General features: G+C 43.0%; 1 protein-coding gene across 1 annotated transcript in view; it reads right to left on the bottom strand.

Moving 5' to 3' along the window:
* The window catches only part of LOC137372676 (serine/threonine-protein kinase N2-like), a 127,418-nt gene that overhangs the window by 16,623 nt on the left and 89,122 nt on the right, over positions 1-21,673 (bottom strand). The window contains 10 exon segments of the mRNA XM_068036719.1: positions 903-1,077; positions 1,902-1,993; positions 2,092-2,167; positions 2,323-2,459; positions 4,220-4,340; positions 7,368-7,536; positions 7,719-7,794; positions 7,878-8,021; positions 8,962-9,071; positions 11,507-11,692. Coding sequence (XP_067892820.1) covers positions 903-1,077; positions 1,902-1,993; positions 2,092-2,167; positions 2,323-2,459; positions 4,220-4,340; positions 7,368-7,536; positions 7,719-7,794; positions 7,878-8,021; positions 8,962-9,071; positions 11,507-11,692 — 1,286 coding nt within the window.

Raw genomic sequence — 21,673 nt, 5'->3', positions numbered from 1 at the left:
TAGGTCATCTCCCATTTTCAGCTTAACCAGCCCTGTCCCAAATATTCATGCTAAGATGAAGAACTCCTGAGGAAGTGTTAGGGTGCGAGTTCTGCTATAACTCCTTAGCACAATTTAAGTCGAGACACAAAATACAGCATCAGCTAACCAGAAATGTGACATTACACAGCAAGACAGATCAGTAGCTATGGCAGTTAACTTGCAAGAGTATAAACTGGATTATTCCCAAACTCGATGTATCGACCTGCTGGATTACTCAAAAATTTATGCATTTGGAATTATTTGAAGCCTCAAGGCTGTTTAACTTTTTTGTACCAAATAAGAGAATTGCAAATGTACAATAATGTTTAAAACAAAAAGCATCGAGGAAGCTGATAATTAGCAATGTTCTACACTCAAAACTCTATTAACCCTTTATCTCCCATGTGTTATTTTGAAGGAAAAGTAGTATTTATGCAGGAAAAGATGGCAGCCATTTCACACACAATAACATCCCACTAACATTAACAAAATAAATAGCCAATCAGTCTGATTAAGGAAGAAAGGTTGGCATGGAAACCCCCTCATGTTTTGAGCTTTGTGGGGAAAGAGTTTTTAAAAAAAGTCATGCTGTACAGAGTGATTTGGTTATCAGGCGATTACTTTTGTTTTCACTTGTGAACTAGCAGTAGCAAGATAAACACCAAAAGATATTTAATGAAATTGTGGGGATCAATGTCGCAGCAAGGATTTACATTAAACATTTGTAATGTAGTCATTGAAGTTCTCCTGCCTTCAATGCTCAGAAGTTAAAAGAAATGTAAAAATGTAAATAGGCAGCCAGAGGGTGTCAGGTACTCTGCAAAGATTGGCATTGTTGCATACATAAACCATGTGCTAAAAGTATGAGTTAATACTTACACAGCCCTGGGTTCAGAGAAAACATCAGCATGAATGTGCATCATCAAATCACCACCAGGAGCATATTCCATTACAAAACATACATGATCTTTGGTCTGAAAACAGGCAAAGAGATTGACCAAAAACGGATGTCTGACACTGTTCACAGTCTCAAAAATTCTCTTCTCGCACATAAGGCTGCAGACAGAAGAAGAAACACAATACAATTAAGTTTTGTACTCCAGCAATTCAATTCAAAAAGCATTTATCAAAAAAAAAATCCGGAGTCATTTTCTATTGCACCTGAAACATTGTAGATGCTATGATTAGTTCCATATATCAAAAAAAATATAAGTGGTAGTTTGTGACAATGATTCATTTTAAATTAAACACCGCTTTCTAAATGTAGGTGCTGGCTCAAACCTGAGACTATGATCTTTCTGAGTGGGAATATTGGCAAAAAACATAGTCAAATGGCGGCTACAATTAAGACCTATATTTCAGTGCTAAAATTGTAACCTGAAACACAGTGGGAAAATCTCCACTGCGAAGATGAGGATGACACTGTGATGCAATGGGGGATGGTGCAATCTTTATTAGTTTGATGATATGCTTTACTTATTGTTCATTTGGTCACCAGCCTAGGAGACACTTATTATTGTGACTTTCCTGTTTGACTTGGCTGACTATCCATTGTGTGATTACAATTGAATTAAAAACATAGTTCCAAAGTTAAAAAGGAATAAACTTGCATCACATCAACCAACCACATGAAAGAGGAAGCTTTTCTTGGATGTTAGTGTATGCAATGTCACCAATGCCAGTTGCAGGAGAAAAAAATAAGGTGTTTTATTAGGGGTTCTTTCAAAGACGCGTATTAAGGGAAAGTAAGAATTTTCCTGAAATTCCTTAAAATAGACATATTCTGGTGCCGTACTTTTGCTCGGGTATAAGATCTCTCATAAAAGAAATTTATAGGCTCAGAATTGTATTATGACAACATATACTTCCTACAAACCTACCTGTCTACCTCATCACGAGCAACAATATCCCCTTTCTTCAAGGCCTTGATAGCAAACATTTCACCAGTGACTTTGTACTCGGAAAGAAGAACCTGCGTTATAAACGGATTGAAAGTTAAATACTTATTTCATTGCTCTGAACTGTACAAAATGAATGCAATAGGCGTTCTATTTCTCATTTTAGGATTACCTTTCCAAAGTGTCCCCTGCCAAGTACAGCAACACATCTGAAGTCCAGAAGGCTGAACTGGAATCTTGGCTGTATTCTGAAGAGTTAAAAATTGAAAGGTTGAAGTATAACAAGTGTAACCACTTGGTGCTTCCCTTCTGGATTAGAACCTGTCATATTAATAGAGGCCATTTACATATTTCTTCAATTTAAGAGCTCTTAAATTTTAAAATTGAAATTTAAATACTATACCGTTTATCTTCCGACTGTGGGAGTGTTCGAAAATCTAGTTCTGGGTGGGGTAGCTCAGGCACAGAAATGATATTGTTCTCTACTTTTGAAACAATATTGTTTCTATCATTTAGAAAATCAAAAGTTGAAAGCGCTTCCTATAAAAAAAAAAGTCAAACAGAATCAGTGCTATTTCTGGTCCAAAATAAAAATACAATGCCAAATAAAAGATTTTGCAACAGGAGGAATAGCAAGTGCATCACAAATAAAAAGTTTAGCTTAACATATTGAATATTTAGAAATGTACAATAATCTATTCACCCAAATTGCAAGGTTAGACTCATAATACTTACATTCCTCAAGAAAAGTTTACACTTGTCACTTAAGGTCAAAGGATTTCCAATTTTGATTAAGTACCGTGTCATTTAGGAATGTGAAAGCGAAAATCAATAAGAATCAGAACTATACATATCACTGGTTAGGTCTCAGCTGGAGTATTGTAGACATCACACCTTAAGAAAGATGTAAAGGCCTTAGAAAAGGTACAGTGGTGGTGAACCAGGAATGAGGGACTTCAGTTATGAAGAGAGGTTGGAAAAGTTACAACAGCTCTCCTTGGAAAGAGAAGGCTGAGATGACCTATTGGAGGTTTTCAAGGTGATGACAGTTGACAGAGCAGATAGAGAAAAACTACCCACTCTGGTGAGTGGATCAAGAATCAGAGGTCGGAGATTTAAAATCATTGGCAGAAGATTTAGGGCAACGAGGAGAATATTTTTCACTCAGTTGTTGGGAACTGAAATGCTCTACCTGAAAAAGCAGATTACATAAATTATTTTAAACAGGAGCTATAGAAGTACCCGAGGGTGAGGAACTTACAGGCCCAAAACAAAAAGCAGTGAAATGGGACTAAGCACAACTGCTCTTTCAAAGAGCCAGCACAGACATAGGGGGCCAATGGGCCAAATGGCCCCCTTCTATGCTGTAATTTCCTATGATTCTATATTCAGATCATTAGTAGTCATTGACCATCTCCCGCTGTGATTAAACTCCACTTTGCATCCAAGTAGCACACTGCTCACTCATTCTCCCGCCCTCATTTAATTACTATGAAGGGATTACAGCGGTAAGTTCATAACATACACTCAATCTATTATAATCACCTGACTTCTTAAAAAAAAACTTTGGATGGTCAATATGAGCGTCATCTCTATGCGAAGTCCACGTTTGTAAGTTCACATTTATTTAAAGAATATACATACTGGTGGCCCCAAAGCCATGTCTTTTTACCATGATTTAAAACTGGTGCCTAGACACAGTCTGGAAACAGGCCTTCTCTGCACAGCCTCCATAACAGGACAACAGAAACTTTTGTTCCAAGAACAATGGACACTGTTGCCTATGACCCATTATTGCAATTCATGACAGGCAGCGAAACTATGTGCCTTTGTTGTATTATTTTTGTACCGCTCAACAAGTAGTCCTTACAGTGTAGGAGGCCTAATGGCATAAACAGTAAAACAAAGGAGCAGTCTGAACAGACAACTAGGAATCAGCTTTTAATACCGTTATTATAACTCATTAACATATTGTTTGCCTTTGCTCCATGACCTTTTGGTCAGCTATGTGGCCTTGTCCAATCTACACCTTCTCCTTTGTCATCTCTTACCCCACCCCCACCTCACTTGCTTATAACCTGTGACATTTCTAATATTTGTCAGTTCCGAAGAAGTGTCACTGACCCGAAACGTTAACTCTGCTTCTCTTTCCACAGATGCTGCCAGACCTGCTGAGTGGTTCCAGCATTTCTTGTTTTTAATTAATACCTTTACGACAGCACAGGTGAAGAGCAATGAAAGAGAAACCTCTTCGTCATTACATTAAACCTTCCCTTTTAAACAGTTTTTCAGGTTCCTACCTGTATATTGTCTGGGATCCTTATTTCTGTTGTGGTTCCTCCATTTTCTCCAAGAGATGAAGCTCGTGGAGGGGCAGGCGGTGGTTCAGGTTCAAATTCTAGTTTTGTTACTGGTAGATCTCTAAAGCATAACAAATAAATTGAGTTGAAATGCCAAAACTTGTCTTTAATGCACTTTTAATTAATTTAAATCAAACACTGTAGAGCTCTAATAGATAAATTAGGCTCCTTTGATGTAGTACGTATTCTACAATATTAATTTTGATACTTAAATACTGAACAATTCAGCTTTTTGGGAACTAGTCGCCACATCCATGTCACAGCCAGTGGGTAAGCCACATGGAAAATGGAGCCCTCAAATGGAAACAAAAATCAACTTCTCCTTTCCTCCTCACTGTCAAAGGTCAAAAACCTGAAAGCTTCTGTTTCTCAGCTTTTCAAACTTCCTGAATCCAAAAGATAGCTCCCAATTGTGGCTTTTTCAGCTCTGGGAAGTCTAAAGCCCAGAGTCTGAGCAGAAGCAACAGTTGTCGAAACAATTTGCATTCACAGAGCACTTTTACTATAGAAAAACACCCCAAGGCATTTGGGAGATGTAAGGAAACAAAGGCACTCCCCTGAGTGTAAAAGATTAAGGGGGTGACCTAATTGAGGTCTTTAAAATTATTAAAGGAGTTGATAGAAGCTATTTCCTCTGGGGAGTCCAGAATAGGGGACATTACCTTAAAATTAGAGCTAGGCCATTCAGGTCATCCCCAGAAGCACTTCTTCACACACAGGGTAGTGGAAATGAGATACTCCCCCTCAAAAAGCTGTTGCGGCTGGGGATCGACTGAACATTTAAAAACTGAAGTGCTGAATGGCCTACTCCTGTTCCTTCCTATGTAAATGGAATAGCCTGGCACTTACAGCACCACTTAAAAAGGAGCTTGCAGGCCAGATCTGGTCATGCCCCACTCTAGAACATGTACACTGTGTTACAAAGATGGCCGATATATTTACATTGCAACTTTTGCTTGTGACTTGCCTTTAGCAAATCTATGCCAGTTATTTTATACCATCTCATCCATCTCAAAGTATTTAACTATTGAATACGTCATTTGGTAGTACAGAACTTGAGTATTGCTGAAAACAGACATTTTGTTGAAGCTTTTCATCGTGCACTCATCAGGACAACTCAATACCAATGTAAGGGCAACCAACAAATTTATTCTTGATGAGACAGATTGCTGATTGATTGGTAGAGGCGTTGCCATGGAGAATGCACCAGCTTATGGTGACTGACAGTTAATGCCAAGCTTTGTTTGAAATTTAAACAAGACAGCTTGACTCAGGTCAGGACATTGCCCTGAGGAATGAATCAGCGAATGGTTGTCACTTATTTTGTTTAGCTGAAACAGGCGCAATGTGTGTACATGTTCTTTCTGTCTGCAAAGAACAGGGCTCTGTGTATTAATATATGTAGTTTCCAGTACGCGCAAATGCTCCATACTGCAAGCCCGACTGATAGTTTTAAATTGGTTGTCAGCGTAATTCTTAGCACACTGAGGACTATTTAACAAATGTTGTCTAATCGCAGAATCACATCTAATATTGGACACCATGTTGAGTTCTGCAAGCACAGGCTGGTTGGGTACGGCCTGTACCTTGCCCATTATGAACAGCAGAAGGGACATGCTTGAAACGATCCGTCAGTCTTTGGGATGTACGACCTATATACCTAGCATCACACTGGCATCCACTTGCCAAGCAATCAGCACCTTCTTCTCATACAGCACAAATTTGTTGCTTTCCCTTACAATGGTGTTCGTGAATTGTTCTGATGTGTGCAAGATGAAAAGCTTCAATAAAATGTCTCTCGTTTTCAGCAATAAGAACTAGGAGTAGGAGTAGGCAATTCAACCCCTCGAGCCTGCTTCACCATTCAATACGATCATGGCTGATCTCATCTTGGTCTCAACTCCACTTTCCTGCCCGTTCTCCATAACCCTTCAACCCATTACTAATTAAAAATCTGTATATCTCCTCCTTAAATTTACCCAATGTCCCGGCATCCACCGCACTCTGGGGTAATGAATTCCACAGGTTCACGACCCTTTGAGAGAAGTAATTTCTCCTCATCTCGCTCTTAAATCTCCTACCCCTTATCCTAAAACTATGACCTCTCGTTCTAGATTGCCCAAGAAGAAACATCCTCTCTATGTCTATTTTGTCAACCCCTTAATCATCTTATATGCCTCAATTAGATCTCCTCGCATCTTCTAAACTCCCGAGAGTAAAGGCCTAAATTGCTCAATCACTCTTCATAAGATAGAAAAATCGATGTTGGCCAAGAAACCCAGAGAACTCCCCATTTTGTCTTCAAACACTGCCATGGGATCTTTGACATCCGCAAGAGGGCAGATAGTGCTCAAGTCACTGAACTGGCACTTGCATCTATAACCTTCTGACTCAGAGGAAAGCATGCTGCCACTCAGCCAAGACTGACGTGCGTATTAAATTCCTCCCACTCCACAAAGCAAAGCATACTTTGAAGACAATTATGTTCAATTATGGTCCCACGGGATGCAAATGACTGAAAAACTCCTAGTGACTCATATGGTACACAACCTGTTCTTTCTTCAACTTGACAGGATAAAAATGCTCTTGACTACAGCAGTCAGATATAGCTTTTGGTGGCAACTTTAGGTCAGACTGAAGGTTGCCTACAAATTGACAGATGGCTATGACTGAAACTTCATCAAAGCACAAAGGAGAATAACTAATGTACATTCTCAGCTTCCATTACTTTCAATAGAGCTGCTCAGGACTACTCCCTATGAGCAACCATGAGAGTTGCTCAAAACTGAGAAGACTGACTTAAGGTCAGAAAACAGTATTTTTCCCCCAACTCTCAAAAAAAGGTAAATCAAGATTTCCATCCACCTTTTATATAAAATTGGAAACTACTTTGATCAAAAAATACTCTATAGACTTTCCTCCTTTAAATAAATATAAATCACATGCAACAGACCGAGAAGTAATCAACATTCATAAGCATTTAACTTGAAAAAGTTCTCCTTTATGACATTTGTATTGTTTGCAAATCACTTACCTGAATTGCTTTCCAGACATTGATTTAAAAAAAAAAATCAAAAAGAATACATACCCAGTTGAATCTGTTCTTTCTGAGTGAGAAACTGCTGGCACTGCAGCAGGGATAGAGGCTGGAGGGCTAAAAGTGCCAGAATTATTTACTGTAGGAACAGCTCTCCTCACCAATCGCCCCCACGTGGCAATATTAATATTCATTTGAGGAGCTCGAAGGAACGTTTTGCCTACAGTAATAAAAAAAAAGTGTTTGAATAAGGCAGCTATTTATCTACTAGTTGTTGCAAAAGATTTTACATGCCTTACATGAGTACACACTCTCCAATAGTGATTTCTACTCTCCCTTCACCATAATTAGTTGATTGGTTAAAAATAAATTAAAAGTTTCTACTTTGGTTTGAATTTTTACCTTGCTGTTTTGGGAAAATCTTTTTCTGTCTTTGAAGTTTTGGTCGCCTTTCAATGACTGGATTGTAAAAAGTGACCTGGAAAATACAGTCCAACACATTATACATGCAACAAATACAAAAGCAAAAAAAGGAAAGTTACAATTTTAGATAATCCATACCTCTGCAAAGAGTGTACCCTGTGGCTCTAGATATAGGCACATTCCATGCCGTTGATTATCTAGGAAGTCTTCTAATCGCAGAAATTTCACAGCACAGAGGGAGCGCCAGTCACGCCAATAAACCGACATCTCCAGTTCACGTGACTTTAAAAAGAGTTTAAAATTAAATCTGGTTAACTGAAAAACTAGAATCTTCCTCATAATTCAGCAACATTTGCAAGATGTCAAGTTTCACTCATTTGGAGTCACTTGTTACTTTGGTTTAAAATTGCATCTCTCTGAAAAGTACAACATTCCATATTTTTAAAATGGGTTTGCAATTTGGTCTCACTCCCAACATTTCTGCAGATAAGGGCAGAGTTACTCATGGCTCTGTCAGGTTTGTGCATCACTCTATACCCATGGCATGGTAAGATTATAGTTTGTGCCAGAGATTATTCATGGAGAGCTAAAAAATATGAAGCACCTTTCCAAAGGGATGATGGAAAATCTGATGAGAAGGTTGGTACATATTTCTTTTGCACCCTGATGCAACAAATGATAAAGCAACGTTAACAGGCCTCCAGAGCATATCAATGTTTAGTTGATAAAAGCTGGCTATTTGGTTTTGAAATTAACCCTTATTCTAAACTGAAGCACAAGCACCTATATTAGAATAGCAGGAACTCTGACACACTCTGCCTTTCTGCCTGCAAGTGTTGCTCTTCCAGAATTGATGCCATTTAAAATTTGAACGCAGTTGAGGAGAGATATTCACCTTGCTCAGAAAATTTACATGAATTATTTTAACAGGCTCAAAGGCAAGGCTGGTGCAAACATCTGTTGGTGGTTGGGTAGGGAATTAAGAGTTTAACCTTGCATTTATCTTTTTACATGGCCAATTAATAGGATGGCCACTATGTAAAATTTCATGCCTAGTTTTTCAGCCAAACTGGTCTAAAATACCACATGGCACTATTTGTTCATTTACAATTTAGACAAGCATTAAATTGCAGTGATTAAATCCCAGCTTAGAGTTTGCCCTCACTAATAAAGCAATGTCCTACTTCTAAGAAAGAATGGTGCCGCAGTTTTTCTTGCTTACCCGATCTAGCTCTAATGTAAACTTCTGATCCCATGACTGATTGCAAACTGGTTTCCAACTAGTCTGCCCAACAACTGTATTGTCCAGCTTCAGTACAGCACCAATCTCATCTGTACAGAAATAATAAATACTCAGTTAGACAGTGCAAGAGGATTTGGTCACTTATGAGGTCTCTCCCACTACATAACCTTTTAACAAATTAAGAGTAAAATTAGCAGGACTCCTTATGCTGTGAGCTGGGTGGGGAAAGAAGTTTCTTGAATTAATGTGCACTCTCACATTACTGACCCAGATCAGAAAGCTTCCAGCTTTAAATACTATACAAAATGAATAATGAGTTTAGGGAGTACATTCCACCCTTTGCCTTTAGCACGTCCCACCCGCCATGTTTTCCACAATAACCCTAAAGTAAGTACAAGTTAGCCATTCATACTTCCTTTCCTCCTACAAACAAGAGGCATTAAACCAAACTTGGCATCACCTAACCACTACTTTACATTTTGATTTTGTTTAACTTATTTCAACCATGCTCCCTAGGTTTAACACACAGATGCTAGAGTGTGTTTTGAGTTACTGATTCTAAAGAACAAATTTGAACCAAAACTGCTACCACGTGGTTTTAAGTTACTGGTTTTACTTCAATAATGTTTCACTTAAAAGCTGCATTAGCTAAGTGGGTCTTTTGAACATGAATATAGCCACTGAACCACAAAAGGATTTGGGGTTTTCCTATGCCCATTACACTACTAAAGATTAAACACTGATGCTATTAAAAATTAAACACGGATGTGAAGAATAAGCCTGTCCTTTGGAACCCCAGAGAGCTTGGCAAGTTTGGCATAGAGATCTTCCTTGGTTTCCTTATCAGCATCTTGAGTTAGGGCATATGCACTGATCATGACAGCGTATTAGCTCCTTGCCAGTTTGAGACGAAGAATCATGAGGTGCTCATTCCAAGAGGGAAGCTGGATGACAAGTTCATTCTAGATGGCTAATCCAACTCCGTGAATTCTGCATTCATCTTCTGATCTCCCCTTTCAGAAGGCGGCACAGCCGCCTCAGTGTTCCACGAGCTGCCAGGGTCTCGCTCAGAGTGGCAATGTCAATGTCAGATCACCGGAGTTCTCGGGCGACAAAGGCAGTACGACGCACTGGGCATTCACTTGTAGGTGTGTCTATTAGGGTCCTAATGTTCCAGGTCCCAAACTTTACTACTTTGTCTTTTCTGTGTTCAGTAGTTGAACTCCAGTGTGATGGTGTTGTAGTAAGTGGTGTTGGAAATGGATCTTCAGAGAATATAGTCGATATATTTACTGAGGCATGAGAAGATGGGACTTGCACTCAACATTCAGAAGACCAAAGTCCTCCATCAGCAAGCTCCAAATGCACATGCCCCAGCCCCTTTGATTAGGATTCATGATGAGTGCCTGGAAAATGTCGAACACTTCCCATACCTTGGAAGTTATCTTTCACAGAAAGCTGGCATTGACGAAGAAACCCAGCGTTACCTTAAGCCTGCTGCTGCAGCCTTTGACCACCTGAGGAAGTGAGTGTTTGAAGATTGTGACATCAAAACTGAAACCTAGCTCATGGTTTACCATGCGGTCATGATCCCTACCTTACAGTTTGGGGCTGAAACATAGACAAGGTACAAGAGGCACCTCAAAGCACTGCAGTCATTTCATCAATGCTGCCTATAGAAGATCCGACATATCAAGTGGGAGGACAGGTACACCAACATCAGTGTCCTCTTACAAGCAGAGACTATGATTATCTGCCATCAGCTTCATTGGGTTGGTCATATAGTTCAGATGTCAGACATCAGGCTCCCAAAGCAGGTGGTCTTCTCCCAGCTCAGTCAGAGCAGGCGCATCAGAGGACAGAAGCAACACCTCAAGGATGTGCTGAAAGCCAACATGAAGAAATGCAACATTGACATCAACTCCTGGGAGACCATCGCCCTGGACTGAACCAGGTAGAGGGAACAATCCCAGCATTGAGAACCAACACTGACAAAATGAAGAGGAAAAGCGAGAGCAGCCAAAAGAACAATGACCTGAACTAATAAAATACGACCAGACATCCCAGATGACAACAAATGCCCTAAATGCCAGAGAGTCTGTAGATCCCGAATCGGCTTAGCAGCCATCTTTGGACTCACGGTAGACAATCATTCTTGCCTGCAAGGGTTAACCAATAATAATGCTACTAAAACAAGGTAAGAGAGTGCTGCAAACACATGCACCATCATATGTCTACACTTGCACATGAGGTGAGAAAAAAGGGGGAGGGATAAAAATTCTAATTTATATCTAAGTTAGACAACACAGAGCAAGGGTGCACAAGTACATAACTTAATGCGTTGGTTTTTGTCTCAATAAATCCCAATTTCTCCTTCAAGTATGAAGCAACATTGTGTAGAGTGAAGTTCCCAAAGATGGTCAACTCCTCTGCTCAGAGTAGATGGCGATAATCTGTCTAACTAACCATACATAAAGTAATGTTGCAACTACACATGTTCATTAAAAAAAAAAATTCACTCAACTGGACAAATCTTCTGTTTTGACAGGATATCGGCTATTCCCACTTCTGCTTTTGCTAGTTCTGCTTATAAAGGAGGATCTGGTTTCATTTGGGCTCCAGCCAGGTAAAGGAACAAATGTATTTTTTGATCGACCAGGAACTGTCTCTAGCAGGTCTTGACATCCCATAAGCCTAACCTCTAGGCTACCTGTCGACAGAAAATCGAAGAGTTATTTTTCACAACACCAATTAATATCCACATTTCAGCTAGTTAAATTCATGACAAGATATTTAAATCATTCAACACCATCACATATTCGTAAAACAGCTTACAGGCAAGCAATATCCTCAGGTGCTTCACAGGGGAATGAGGAGGATCCTGAGTAAGTAGGTAAAAAATGTGATGTGGCTGAAGGTACAAATAGTTTTGAGGAGACTTTTGAAGACAACAACTTGCATTTATATAGCACCTTCAATGCAGTAAAATGTCCAGAGAAATAACAAGCTGCAGGGTTTAAGAAAAAAATTCCAGAGTTTGAGGCATGTGGCAAAAGTTCTGTTAGTGATGGAGCAAAGGAAGGCAGAAGGAAACAGAAATGGCAGTGAGCCTGTCATTGGGAAGATGCTGGAAACTATTAAGGAAGTCCTAACATTGCACTTGGAAAAGCATAGTATGATGAGAACAAGTCAGCATGGTTTTACTAAAGGGAGATCCTGTTTGACAAATTTGAGAGTTTTTTGAGGATGTTACTAGTAGGGTAGATAAAGGGGAACCAGGAGATGCAGTATACCTGGATTTTCAAAAGGCATTCGATAAGGTGCCACATAAAAGATTAACAAGCAAGATAAGTGCTTATGGTGTTGGGGGTAATATATTAGCGTGGATAGAAGATTGGTAACAGACAGGAAGCAGAGAGTGAGCACAAATGGGGCATTTTCAAGTTGGCAGGCAGTGAATAGTGGGGTGCTGCAAGGATCAGTGCTGGGACCTCACCTATTTACAGTCTATATTAATGACTCGGATGAAAAGACAGAGTAATGTATCGAAGTTTGATGATACAAAGCTCGTTGCAGGGAAGATGTAGATAGGCTGCAAAGAGATATAGACAGGTTAAGTAAGTGGGCAACAAGATGGCAAATGGAGTATAATGTAGGGAAGCATGAAGTTGTTCACTTTGATCATAAAAATAGAAAAGCAGAATTTTTTTTAAAAGGTGTGAAACTGGTAAGTGTTGATATTCAGAGACACTTGGGGGATACTCGAACAAAGAATGCACAAAGTTAACATGCAGGTGCAGCAGACTAGTAGGAAGGCAAATGGCACATTGGCCTTCATTGCAAGGGGATTGGAGTACAGGAATAAAGTCTAACTAAAATTAAAATGCGGCTCGAAGCGCATCTGCAGCGCAATGTCGGCAAATTCCTGCTGGTACTGGCGCTCGAAGCTGTCGCCCACCTCCCGGAGGACACGGTGAGCTTTCTCGGCGGCGGCAGAGGAGGCGGGAGCAGCACGGGGCCGGCAGGAGCTACTCCCGCGGGGAGCTAATAGCTGTAGTTTATCCAGACTCCAGGCGATCACGGGCGCAGCGTCAGCCTGGGGACGCTGTGGGTTGGCCTGCTTGCCAGGGTCGCGATCCACTTGTTGACAAAGACGATGCAGATGGAAGCGAACAGGCTCACCGAGAGCCCGATTACCCTGATGAGGTCCTTTCTTAAGTGCATTACCACTAACCAATTAATGAAGGTACCACCCCCCCCCCAGCATTCAGAACACTAGAGGACAATGGTGGGAGCTGATGAAATGTTTTATTACCTGCAACCCCTTCCCCCACCCCACTGCAGCCCCCTTCCGAGCTCCCCCTCGCACACCCTTCCACCAGCATCCACCTATCCCTGAGCAGGGGCCCAAACAACCCCACTGCCTTGTTGGCGTCTCGGGAGAGACCAAGGCTAAGGGAGTAAACCCGAACAGAAAATCCGGAGCGGAACCCCGAAGGCGGTCACGTGTCACCTTTGGCAAGTTTCCGGCAGCTCCTGCAGCCATACCAGTGCCAAACGTCGTGCTCTGCACTCCTTTGGAGCCAACCAGGAAGGCAGAGAGGGGGGTTTTGACGCTTGGGCATCTCACAACCTCCATACATCCGCCCAGGCATGCGCCATGGAGAGGTCACTCCATAAACACCTCACAGCAACCAAAACAACACGGAAGGCAGCAGTTACGGGTCACAAGTCCAGCTCAATTGGTGTAGAGATTGGACACCACGGGTTGCCTTTGTTGGTGGGAGAGGTCATCACATCTCACTGGACAGCTACCGCCCGCCTCAAACCGGGCAGCCCCCGGACAGTAAGGTTCTGTCCCGCCACAGTCCACCTACTTCAATGGGTGCTTGGAGCTCAGGGTCATTGCCCGACAAATGGACTGCAACACTGCACCAAACAGCACGACAAACAGAGGAAAGATGGTACCAGCCCTTTGTTTTGCAAGCTGGAACGTCAGAACGGTGTGTCTTGGCCTGTCAGAAGACCTTACACAAATCAACGATTCTCAGAAGATCGCCATCATTAACAACGAGCTCAGTAGACTCAATGTGGACATTGCAACACTTCAGGAGACTCGCCTCCCTGCGAGCGGATCGCTAAGAGAGCAAGACTGCACCTTCCTCTGGCAGAGTAGGAATCCTGAAGAACCAATACAGCATGGAGTGGGCTTCGCCATCAGAAATACTTTGCTCAACATGACAGCCACCCTCAAATGGCTCGGAACGCATATTGTCCATCCGACTGCTCACTGCCTCTGGTCCAGTACACCTACTCAGCATCTATGCTCCAACACTCTGCTCCCCATCTGAAGCTAAAGACCAGTTCTACAAGGAACTCCACAATATCATCAGTGGCATCCCCAATACCGAACATCTGTTCCTGCAGGGGGACTTTAATGCCAGGGTTGGGGCCGACCATGACTCATGGCCCTCCTGCCTTGGGCACTATGGCATTGGAAGGATGAATGAGAATGGACAGACTGCTTGAGTTGTGTACCTATCATAACCTCTGCATCACCAACTCGTTCTTTCATACTAAACCCTGTCACCAGGTTTCTTGGAGGCACCCAAGATCACGTCATTGGCACCAGCTGGACCTCATCGTCACAAGGCAAGCGTCTTTAAAGTGTTCAAATGACACGTAGCTTCCACAGTGCCGACTGCGTCACTGACCACACCCTGGTGTGCAGCAAGGTTAGACTCAAACCAAAGAAGCTGCATCACTCCAAGCAGAAGGGCCACCCGCACAACACTAGCAAAATTTCTTATCCACAGCTATTCCATAAGTTTCTAAATTCACTTGAAAAAGCCCTTCAAAACACTCCTACAGGGGATGCAGAGACCAAGTGGGCCCACATCAGAGATGCCATCTATGACTCAGCAATGACCACCTATGGCAAACGGGTGAAGCAGAACGCAGACTGGTTTCAATCTCACTTTGAAAAGCTGGAACCTGTCATAGCCGCTAAGCGCATTGCACTGCTGAACTACAAGAAAGCCCCCAGCAAGTTAACATCCGTAGCACTTAAATCAGCCAGAAGCGCTGCACAAAGAACAGCCAGGCACTGTGCAAATGACTACTGGCAACACCTATGCAGTCATATTCAGCTAGCCTCCGACACCGGAAACATCAGAGGAATGTATGATGGCATTGAGAGAGCTTTTGGGCCAACCATCAAGAAGATCGCCCCCCCCCCTCCCCGCAAATCTAAATCAGCGAACACGATCACTAACCAACGCAAGCAAATGGACCGCTGGGTAGAACCCTACCTAGAACTGTACTCCAGGGAAAATGTTGTCACTGAGACCACCCTCAATGCAGCTCAGTCTCTGCAGTCATGGATGAGCTGGACGTACAGCCAACAAATTCTGAACTCAGTGATGCCACTGGTTCTCCAGCCAGCGGAAAAGCCCCTGGGAAGGACGGCATTACCCCTGAAATAATCAACAGTGCCAAGCCTGCTATAATTTCAGCACTCTAGGAACTGCTTTGCCTGTGCTGGGACGAGGGAGCAGTACCACAGGAAATGCGCGATGTCAATATCATCGCCCTCTATAAGAACAAGGGTGATCGCGGTGACTGCAACAACTACCATGGAATCTCCCTGCTCAGCATAGTGGGAAAAGTCTTCGCTCGAGTCGCTTTAAACAGGCTCCAGAAGCTGGCTGAGCGTGTCTATCCTGAGGCACAGTGTGGCTTTCGAGCAGAGAGATCCACCACTGACATGCTGTTCTCCCTTCGCCAGCTACAGGAGAAATGCCGCGAACAACAGATGCCCCTTTACGTTGCTTTCATTGATCTCACCAAAGCCTTTGACCTAGTCAGCAGACGTGGTCTCTTCAGACTACTAGAAAAGATCGGATGTCCACCAAAGCTACCAAGTATCATCACCTCATTCCATGACAATATGAAAGGCACAATTCAGCATAGTGGCGCCTCATCAGACCCCTTTCCTATCCTGAGTGGCGTGAAACAGGGCTGTGTTCTCGCACCTACACTGTTTGGGATCTTCTTCTCCCTGCTGCTCTCACATGTGTTCAAGTCTTCAGAAGAAGGAATTTTCCTCCACAAAAGATCAGATGGCAGGTTGTTCAACCTTGCCCATCGAAGAGCGAAGACCAAAGTACAGAAAGTCCTCATCAGGGAACTCCTCTTTGCCGACGATGCTGCATTAACATCTCACACTGAAGAGTGTCTGCAGAGACTCATCGACAGGATTGCGGCTGCCTGCAATGAATTTGGCCTAACCATCAGCCTCAAGAAAATGAACATCATGGGACAGGACGTCAGAAATGCTCCATCAATATCGGCGACCACGCTCTTGAAGTGGTTCAAGAGTTCACCTACCTAGGCTCGACTATCACCAGTAACCTGTCTCTCGATGCAGAAATCAACAAACACATGGGAAAGGCTTCCACTGCTATGTCCAGACTGGCCAAGAAAGTGTGGGAAAATGGCACGCTGACACGGAACACAAAAGTCCAAGTGTATCAAGCCTGTGTCCTCAGTGCCTTGCTCTAAGGCAGCGAGGCCTGGACAATGTATGTCAGCCAAGAGCGACGTCTCAATTCATTCCATCTTCGCTGCCTCCGGAGAATCCTTGGCATCAGGTGGCAGGACCGTGTCTCCAATGCAGAAGTCCTCGAGGCGGCCAACATCCCCAGCATATACACCCTACTGATCCAGCGGCGCTTGAGATGGTTTGGCCACGTGAGCCGCATGGAAGATGGTAGGATCCCCAAGGACACTTTGTACAGCGAGCTTGTCACTGGTATCAGACCCACCTGCCGTCCATGTCTCCGCTTTAAAGACGTCTGCAAACGCGACAAAGTCCTGTGACATTGATCACAAGTTGTGGGAGACAGTTGCCAGCGATCGCCAGAGCTGGCGGGTAGCCATAAAGGCGGGGCTAAAGTGTGGCGAGTCGAAGAGACTTAGCAGTTAGCAGGAAAAAAGACAGAAGCGCAAGGGGAGAGCCAACTGTGTAACAGCCCCGACAACCAATTTTATCTGCAGCACCTGTGGAAGAGTGTCACTTTAGAATTGGCCTTTATAGCCACTCCAGGCTCTGTTTCACAAACCACTGACAACCTCCAGGCACTTACCCATTGTCTCTCGAGACAAGGAGGCCAAAGAGGACTAAAATTGTGCAGGGCTTTGGTGAGACCGCACCTGGAATACAGTGTGCAGTTTTGGTCTCCACATGTAAGAAAGGATCTACTTGCACTGGAGGCGGTGCAGCGAAGATTTACTAAATTGGTCCCTGGGATGAGGGGGTTGTCCTATGATGAGAGATTGAGTAAATTGGGACTGTATTCTCTGGAGTTTAGAAGAATGAGAGGCAATCTAATTGAGACATACAAGATGCTGAAAGGGCTTCATAGGGTAGAAGCTGAGAGATTGTTCCCGCTGGTCAGGGAATTTGGTTCATAGGGACACAGTCGCAGGATAAGGGGCCAATCATTCAGGACCGAGATGAGGAGAAATTACTTCACTCAAAGGGTTGTGAATCTTTGGAACACTCTTACCCCAGAGGGTTGTGGATGCTCCATCCTTGAATACATTTAAGGCTGGGATAGATTTTTGGTCTTGCAGGGAATCAAGGGATATGGAGAGTGGGCAGGAAAGTGGAACTGAAGGCCATGATCATATTGAATGGCGAAGCAGGCTCAATAGGCCATATGGTCTACTTCTAATCCTATTTCTTGTGTTCTTGTGACAGGGAATGACACATAGCACACCACAGCTTGAATGCTGGGGTGCAAGACTAAAGAAAGTTGTAGATGTAGACAAAACAGTGTCATGGAGAGATGCAAGGGTAGGTCGATAGACGTTTTTCTGACAATCTTGAGTACAATTTTGATAATGTACCTCGCAAGATGATAGAATCTTGTGAAATTAGGGAAAATTGTTACATAAGATTTAGAACTGGCTACATTCCTGTAGGCACAAAGTGACTGACGACTTGGAATCTGCTGGTTATCAGTGGTGTCCTGCAGAGATTGAAGTTAGGGTTATTGCTTTATGCTTTCATTAATAATCTGGGTGTAGGTTTTGAGGTAACAGTTCACAAATTTGACTTATGAAAATCTAAGCCAGAATAGATGAGAATAAACTACCTCATGCAAACTTTGATGCATCAGGGGACTGAGACTGCATTTGGTAATGGCATTCAACATAGTGCACGTGGACAGGATAAACACTAAATATATTTATACTGTACAGGGTAAACAACTTATGTTTGTCAAGAAGGAAAAAAGAAATATTGGTATTATTGCACATAATTCCCTTAAGGTCCATGATCAGCCAAAGCAAATAAAACATGAAGTTGTATTGTCAAGATAATTCGGTATAAAAAAAACCACACCATTTTGTCCTTGTATAGAACTTTGGTTAGGCCTTACTTAGAATACAGTGTCCAGTTTAGGACCCCTCAAATGATGCATGATTTACAAGCATTGGAAAAGGTTCGGAGTGCTGCAACAGTACCTGGCTTAAAATGCCTTAGTTACCCAGATAGGTTTTTAAAAAACTGGGTCTATTTATTTTTGACAATTGTAGACTCTGAGGACCTGATAGAGGCATTTAAAGTAATGAAAGACTGAGTACATATAGATTATTTCAATTAGATAAATTAGAAAGGATCAGGCACCAGGGTAGAACTAGGTTAGATGTCAGGAGAGTATTCTTCTGTCAGCAGGTTATGATGGAGCTATATAAAACACTTGTTAGGCCACAGCTGGAGGACTGTGTACAGTTCTGGTCACCACAGTATAGGAAGGATGTGATTGCACTAGAGAGGGTGCAGAAGAGATTCACCAGGATGTTGCCTGAGCTGGAGCATTTTAGCTATGAAGAGAGACTGAAAAGGCTAGGGTTGTTTTCCTCGGAGCAGAGAAGGCTGAGGGGGGACATGATTGAGGTGTACAAGATTATGAGGGGCATTGATAGGTTAGATAGGCCCTTAGCAGAGGGGTCAAGAACCAGGGGGCATAGATTTAGGGTAAGGGGCAGGAGGTTTAGGGGGGATTTGAGGAAAATCTTTTTCACTCAGAGGGTGGTTGGAATCTGGAATTCACCGCCTGAAGGGGTGGTGGAGGCAGGAACCCTCACATTTAAAAAGTATTTAGATGAGCACTTGAAATGCCATAGCATACAAGGCTAGGGGCCAAGTGCAGGAATATGGGATTAGAATAGTTGAGTGCTGGATGGCCGGCACAGACACGAAGGGCTGAAGGGCCTGTTTCTGTGCTGTATAACTCTATGACCTATGGAACATACGGGGAGTGCAGATTTGCTGCATACCTTCGAGAGAGAACTGGATCAATTACTACGATTACTAGTCGAGGCAAAGATCATGACACACAAAAGATGGAGGAAAACTAAGCAATATAAATTGTGGTCAATGCGTTCTCCTCGTAATAGTTTTGGTTGCCTTAGGGAGGTTTGACAGGAATTTTCCAGATTTTTTTCCTTCCTAAATTGGCCTTAAGTTTACTTAGATTTTCGTCTTCCCCAGTGAATCACATGATTATTGGCAGGTAGTGCATGTTGTAAATTAAGATGTATGGGCCAGACCCGATGGACCAGCTGTTTCTTTCCTTGCCCTTTATCTTTTGTATATACAACATAAGGATTTTGCAATTGGTGCTTGGGGTAGAGAGCCAGTGCAGGCCAGCAAGGGTGATGGGCATGCTGGACAAGATACAAGGAACAGATAAGTTGGGGTTTGCGAGGGTGGAGTTGGAGAGGCCCATTAAAGCATTTGTAGAGTGGATCCTTGAGCTCATGGAAGATGTAGCTGAAGGTTTCAACAATACTAGGGTAAGGTAGGGCCACAGGAAGGGGATGTTCTGGGGAGGTGGAAGTAAGCAGCCTTGGCACAGCTAAGATGTGTAGTTTGAAGCTCAGATTGTCAAACACTGAATACTTAGACTAAATCCAATGGTATGCAAACAGCTGCAGTGGAAAATAGAATCAGCACCTGAAGTACACTGTTTTGGATGGAACTGATCATGTGGCTTTGATTTTGCTGGCATTGAGCTGAAGAAAGTTCTGACTCAACAAGATACAGAATCAGTCAAATGCATGGCAAGACCAAAAAAAAAAATCAAGCCTGGCAGCAAAGAGGTAGCGTTGAAAGTCACTTCTGTAGATATAGAAACTGTCTTCATGCTTCCCGATGATGTCACTAAAGTGCAGTGCGTAAAAGAATAGGAAATTATCCCCAAAAAATGGAGTCTTTGAGCACCCCTGAAGTGACCGTGTGAAAATTAGAAGGAATTGGTGGCCATGAGTTGACTACATTGGAGTACGTCTAATAAAAGTGGGTCAGGAGGGTGACCAGGGAAGAGATGGGATGGTGGTGGTGGACAGAATAGTATTATGCATCATAAGGTAGCAGAAAAGTTGGACTTTTAAAAACTTCCACAACGGGGAAAGCATGACGCAGTGGCCTTCCTTTCTGGATTGCTTTCGCAAAAAGCCAACACTGACATGATGGGTCAAATAACCTCCTCTGCACTGTGAAGTGCTATAATTCTATGACAGCATTTTTGAAGATGGGGAATACCTGAGGAACAGAATGTTCAAAATAACGGCAAGAATTTTGCTGAGTGGTCGTTGAGAGGTAAGGAACTGAGCTAGTAGGTGGTGGATCCACAATACAAATTAAAGGGCAGGTTGGAGACACACTGGGCTGAATTTTATTCGGGCGCCACGTTCTGCGACGGCGCCCTTTAAACTCAGCGGGGTGCCCGCATTTAGCAGCCACCGCAGAGCCCCTGTGATATTATGTGCTGGGGCGCATTAGCATCACGGCGCCGAGCCACCCTCCCCATATTACGTGGGGAGAGCTGGGACATTCGGCGCAGTGAGGGACCTTTTGACAGCTGTGCAGCAGGTGCTGGGGCCTTATGTTAAGCACCCCAGCATCTGCTTCCTGACAGCTGTGAAAGAATACTTACCTGACTGAAGAGTGGGGCTGCTGTCAATCTGGCAGCAAAGCAGAAAGTGCTGCAGAAATCCAGCAGGTCAGGTAGCACATGTGGAGAGCGCAGCAGAGATAACTTGTCCAAGTTCACAGACCTGAAAGTTAACTCTGCTTCTCTCTCCACAGATGCTGCCTGATCCAAGTTACCCCAGCACTTTCCGCTTTGCTGCCGCATACTCACCCTGCTGTGTCCCAGTGTCCTGTGTAGCTTCGTTCCTCTTCTTCCACTCAAGTATAACATTCCTTCTTGTAGGCATGTTGCACCTGGGTGAATAATCTTAATTTTGCACATTCCAGGACATGAGACTTAAATATACCAGAAAAGGTATTAGAGATTTACAGAGAACACATTGAAACAAATGGGAATGCATGGGTGCCACAGCAATATAAATATGACTTTCACTAAATGTTTCTCACCAACATGTGTCCTTTTCTCTGTGAATGATATGTACAAGCATGTAGCACAAATGTCACATCCCTTTGCACCGTTGGCCATTCAGGAGAGCCAATGTATGCAACAGCATCATAGCCATGCCACCATTACTCATGAGTGTCTCCACAGATGCAGTGACATGGACATTGGCTCAGTCAGCTGCTGCCACTAATGGTTTACACAGGGAGGCTGCAGATGTGGACTGGTGCACAGCAGGTGAGCGA

Source organism: Heterodontus francisci, chromosome 8 (assembly GCF_036365525.1).
Source record: "Heterodontus francisci isolate sHetFra1 chromosome 8, sHetFra1.hap1, whole genome shotgun sequence".
Lineage (NCBI taxonomy): Eukaryota > Metazoa > Chordata > Chondrichthyes > Heterodontiformes > Heterodontidae > Heterodontus > Heterodontus francisci.
The sequence above is the reverse complement of the archived record's forward strand: the minus strand, read 5'-3'. Positions and strand labels throughout refer to the sequence as shown.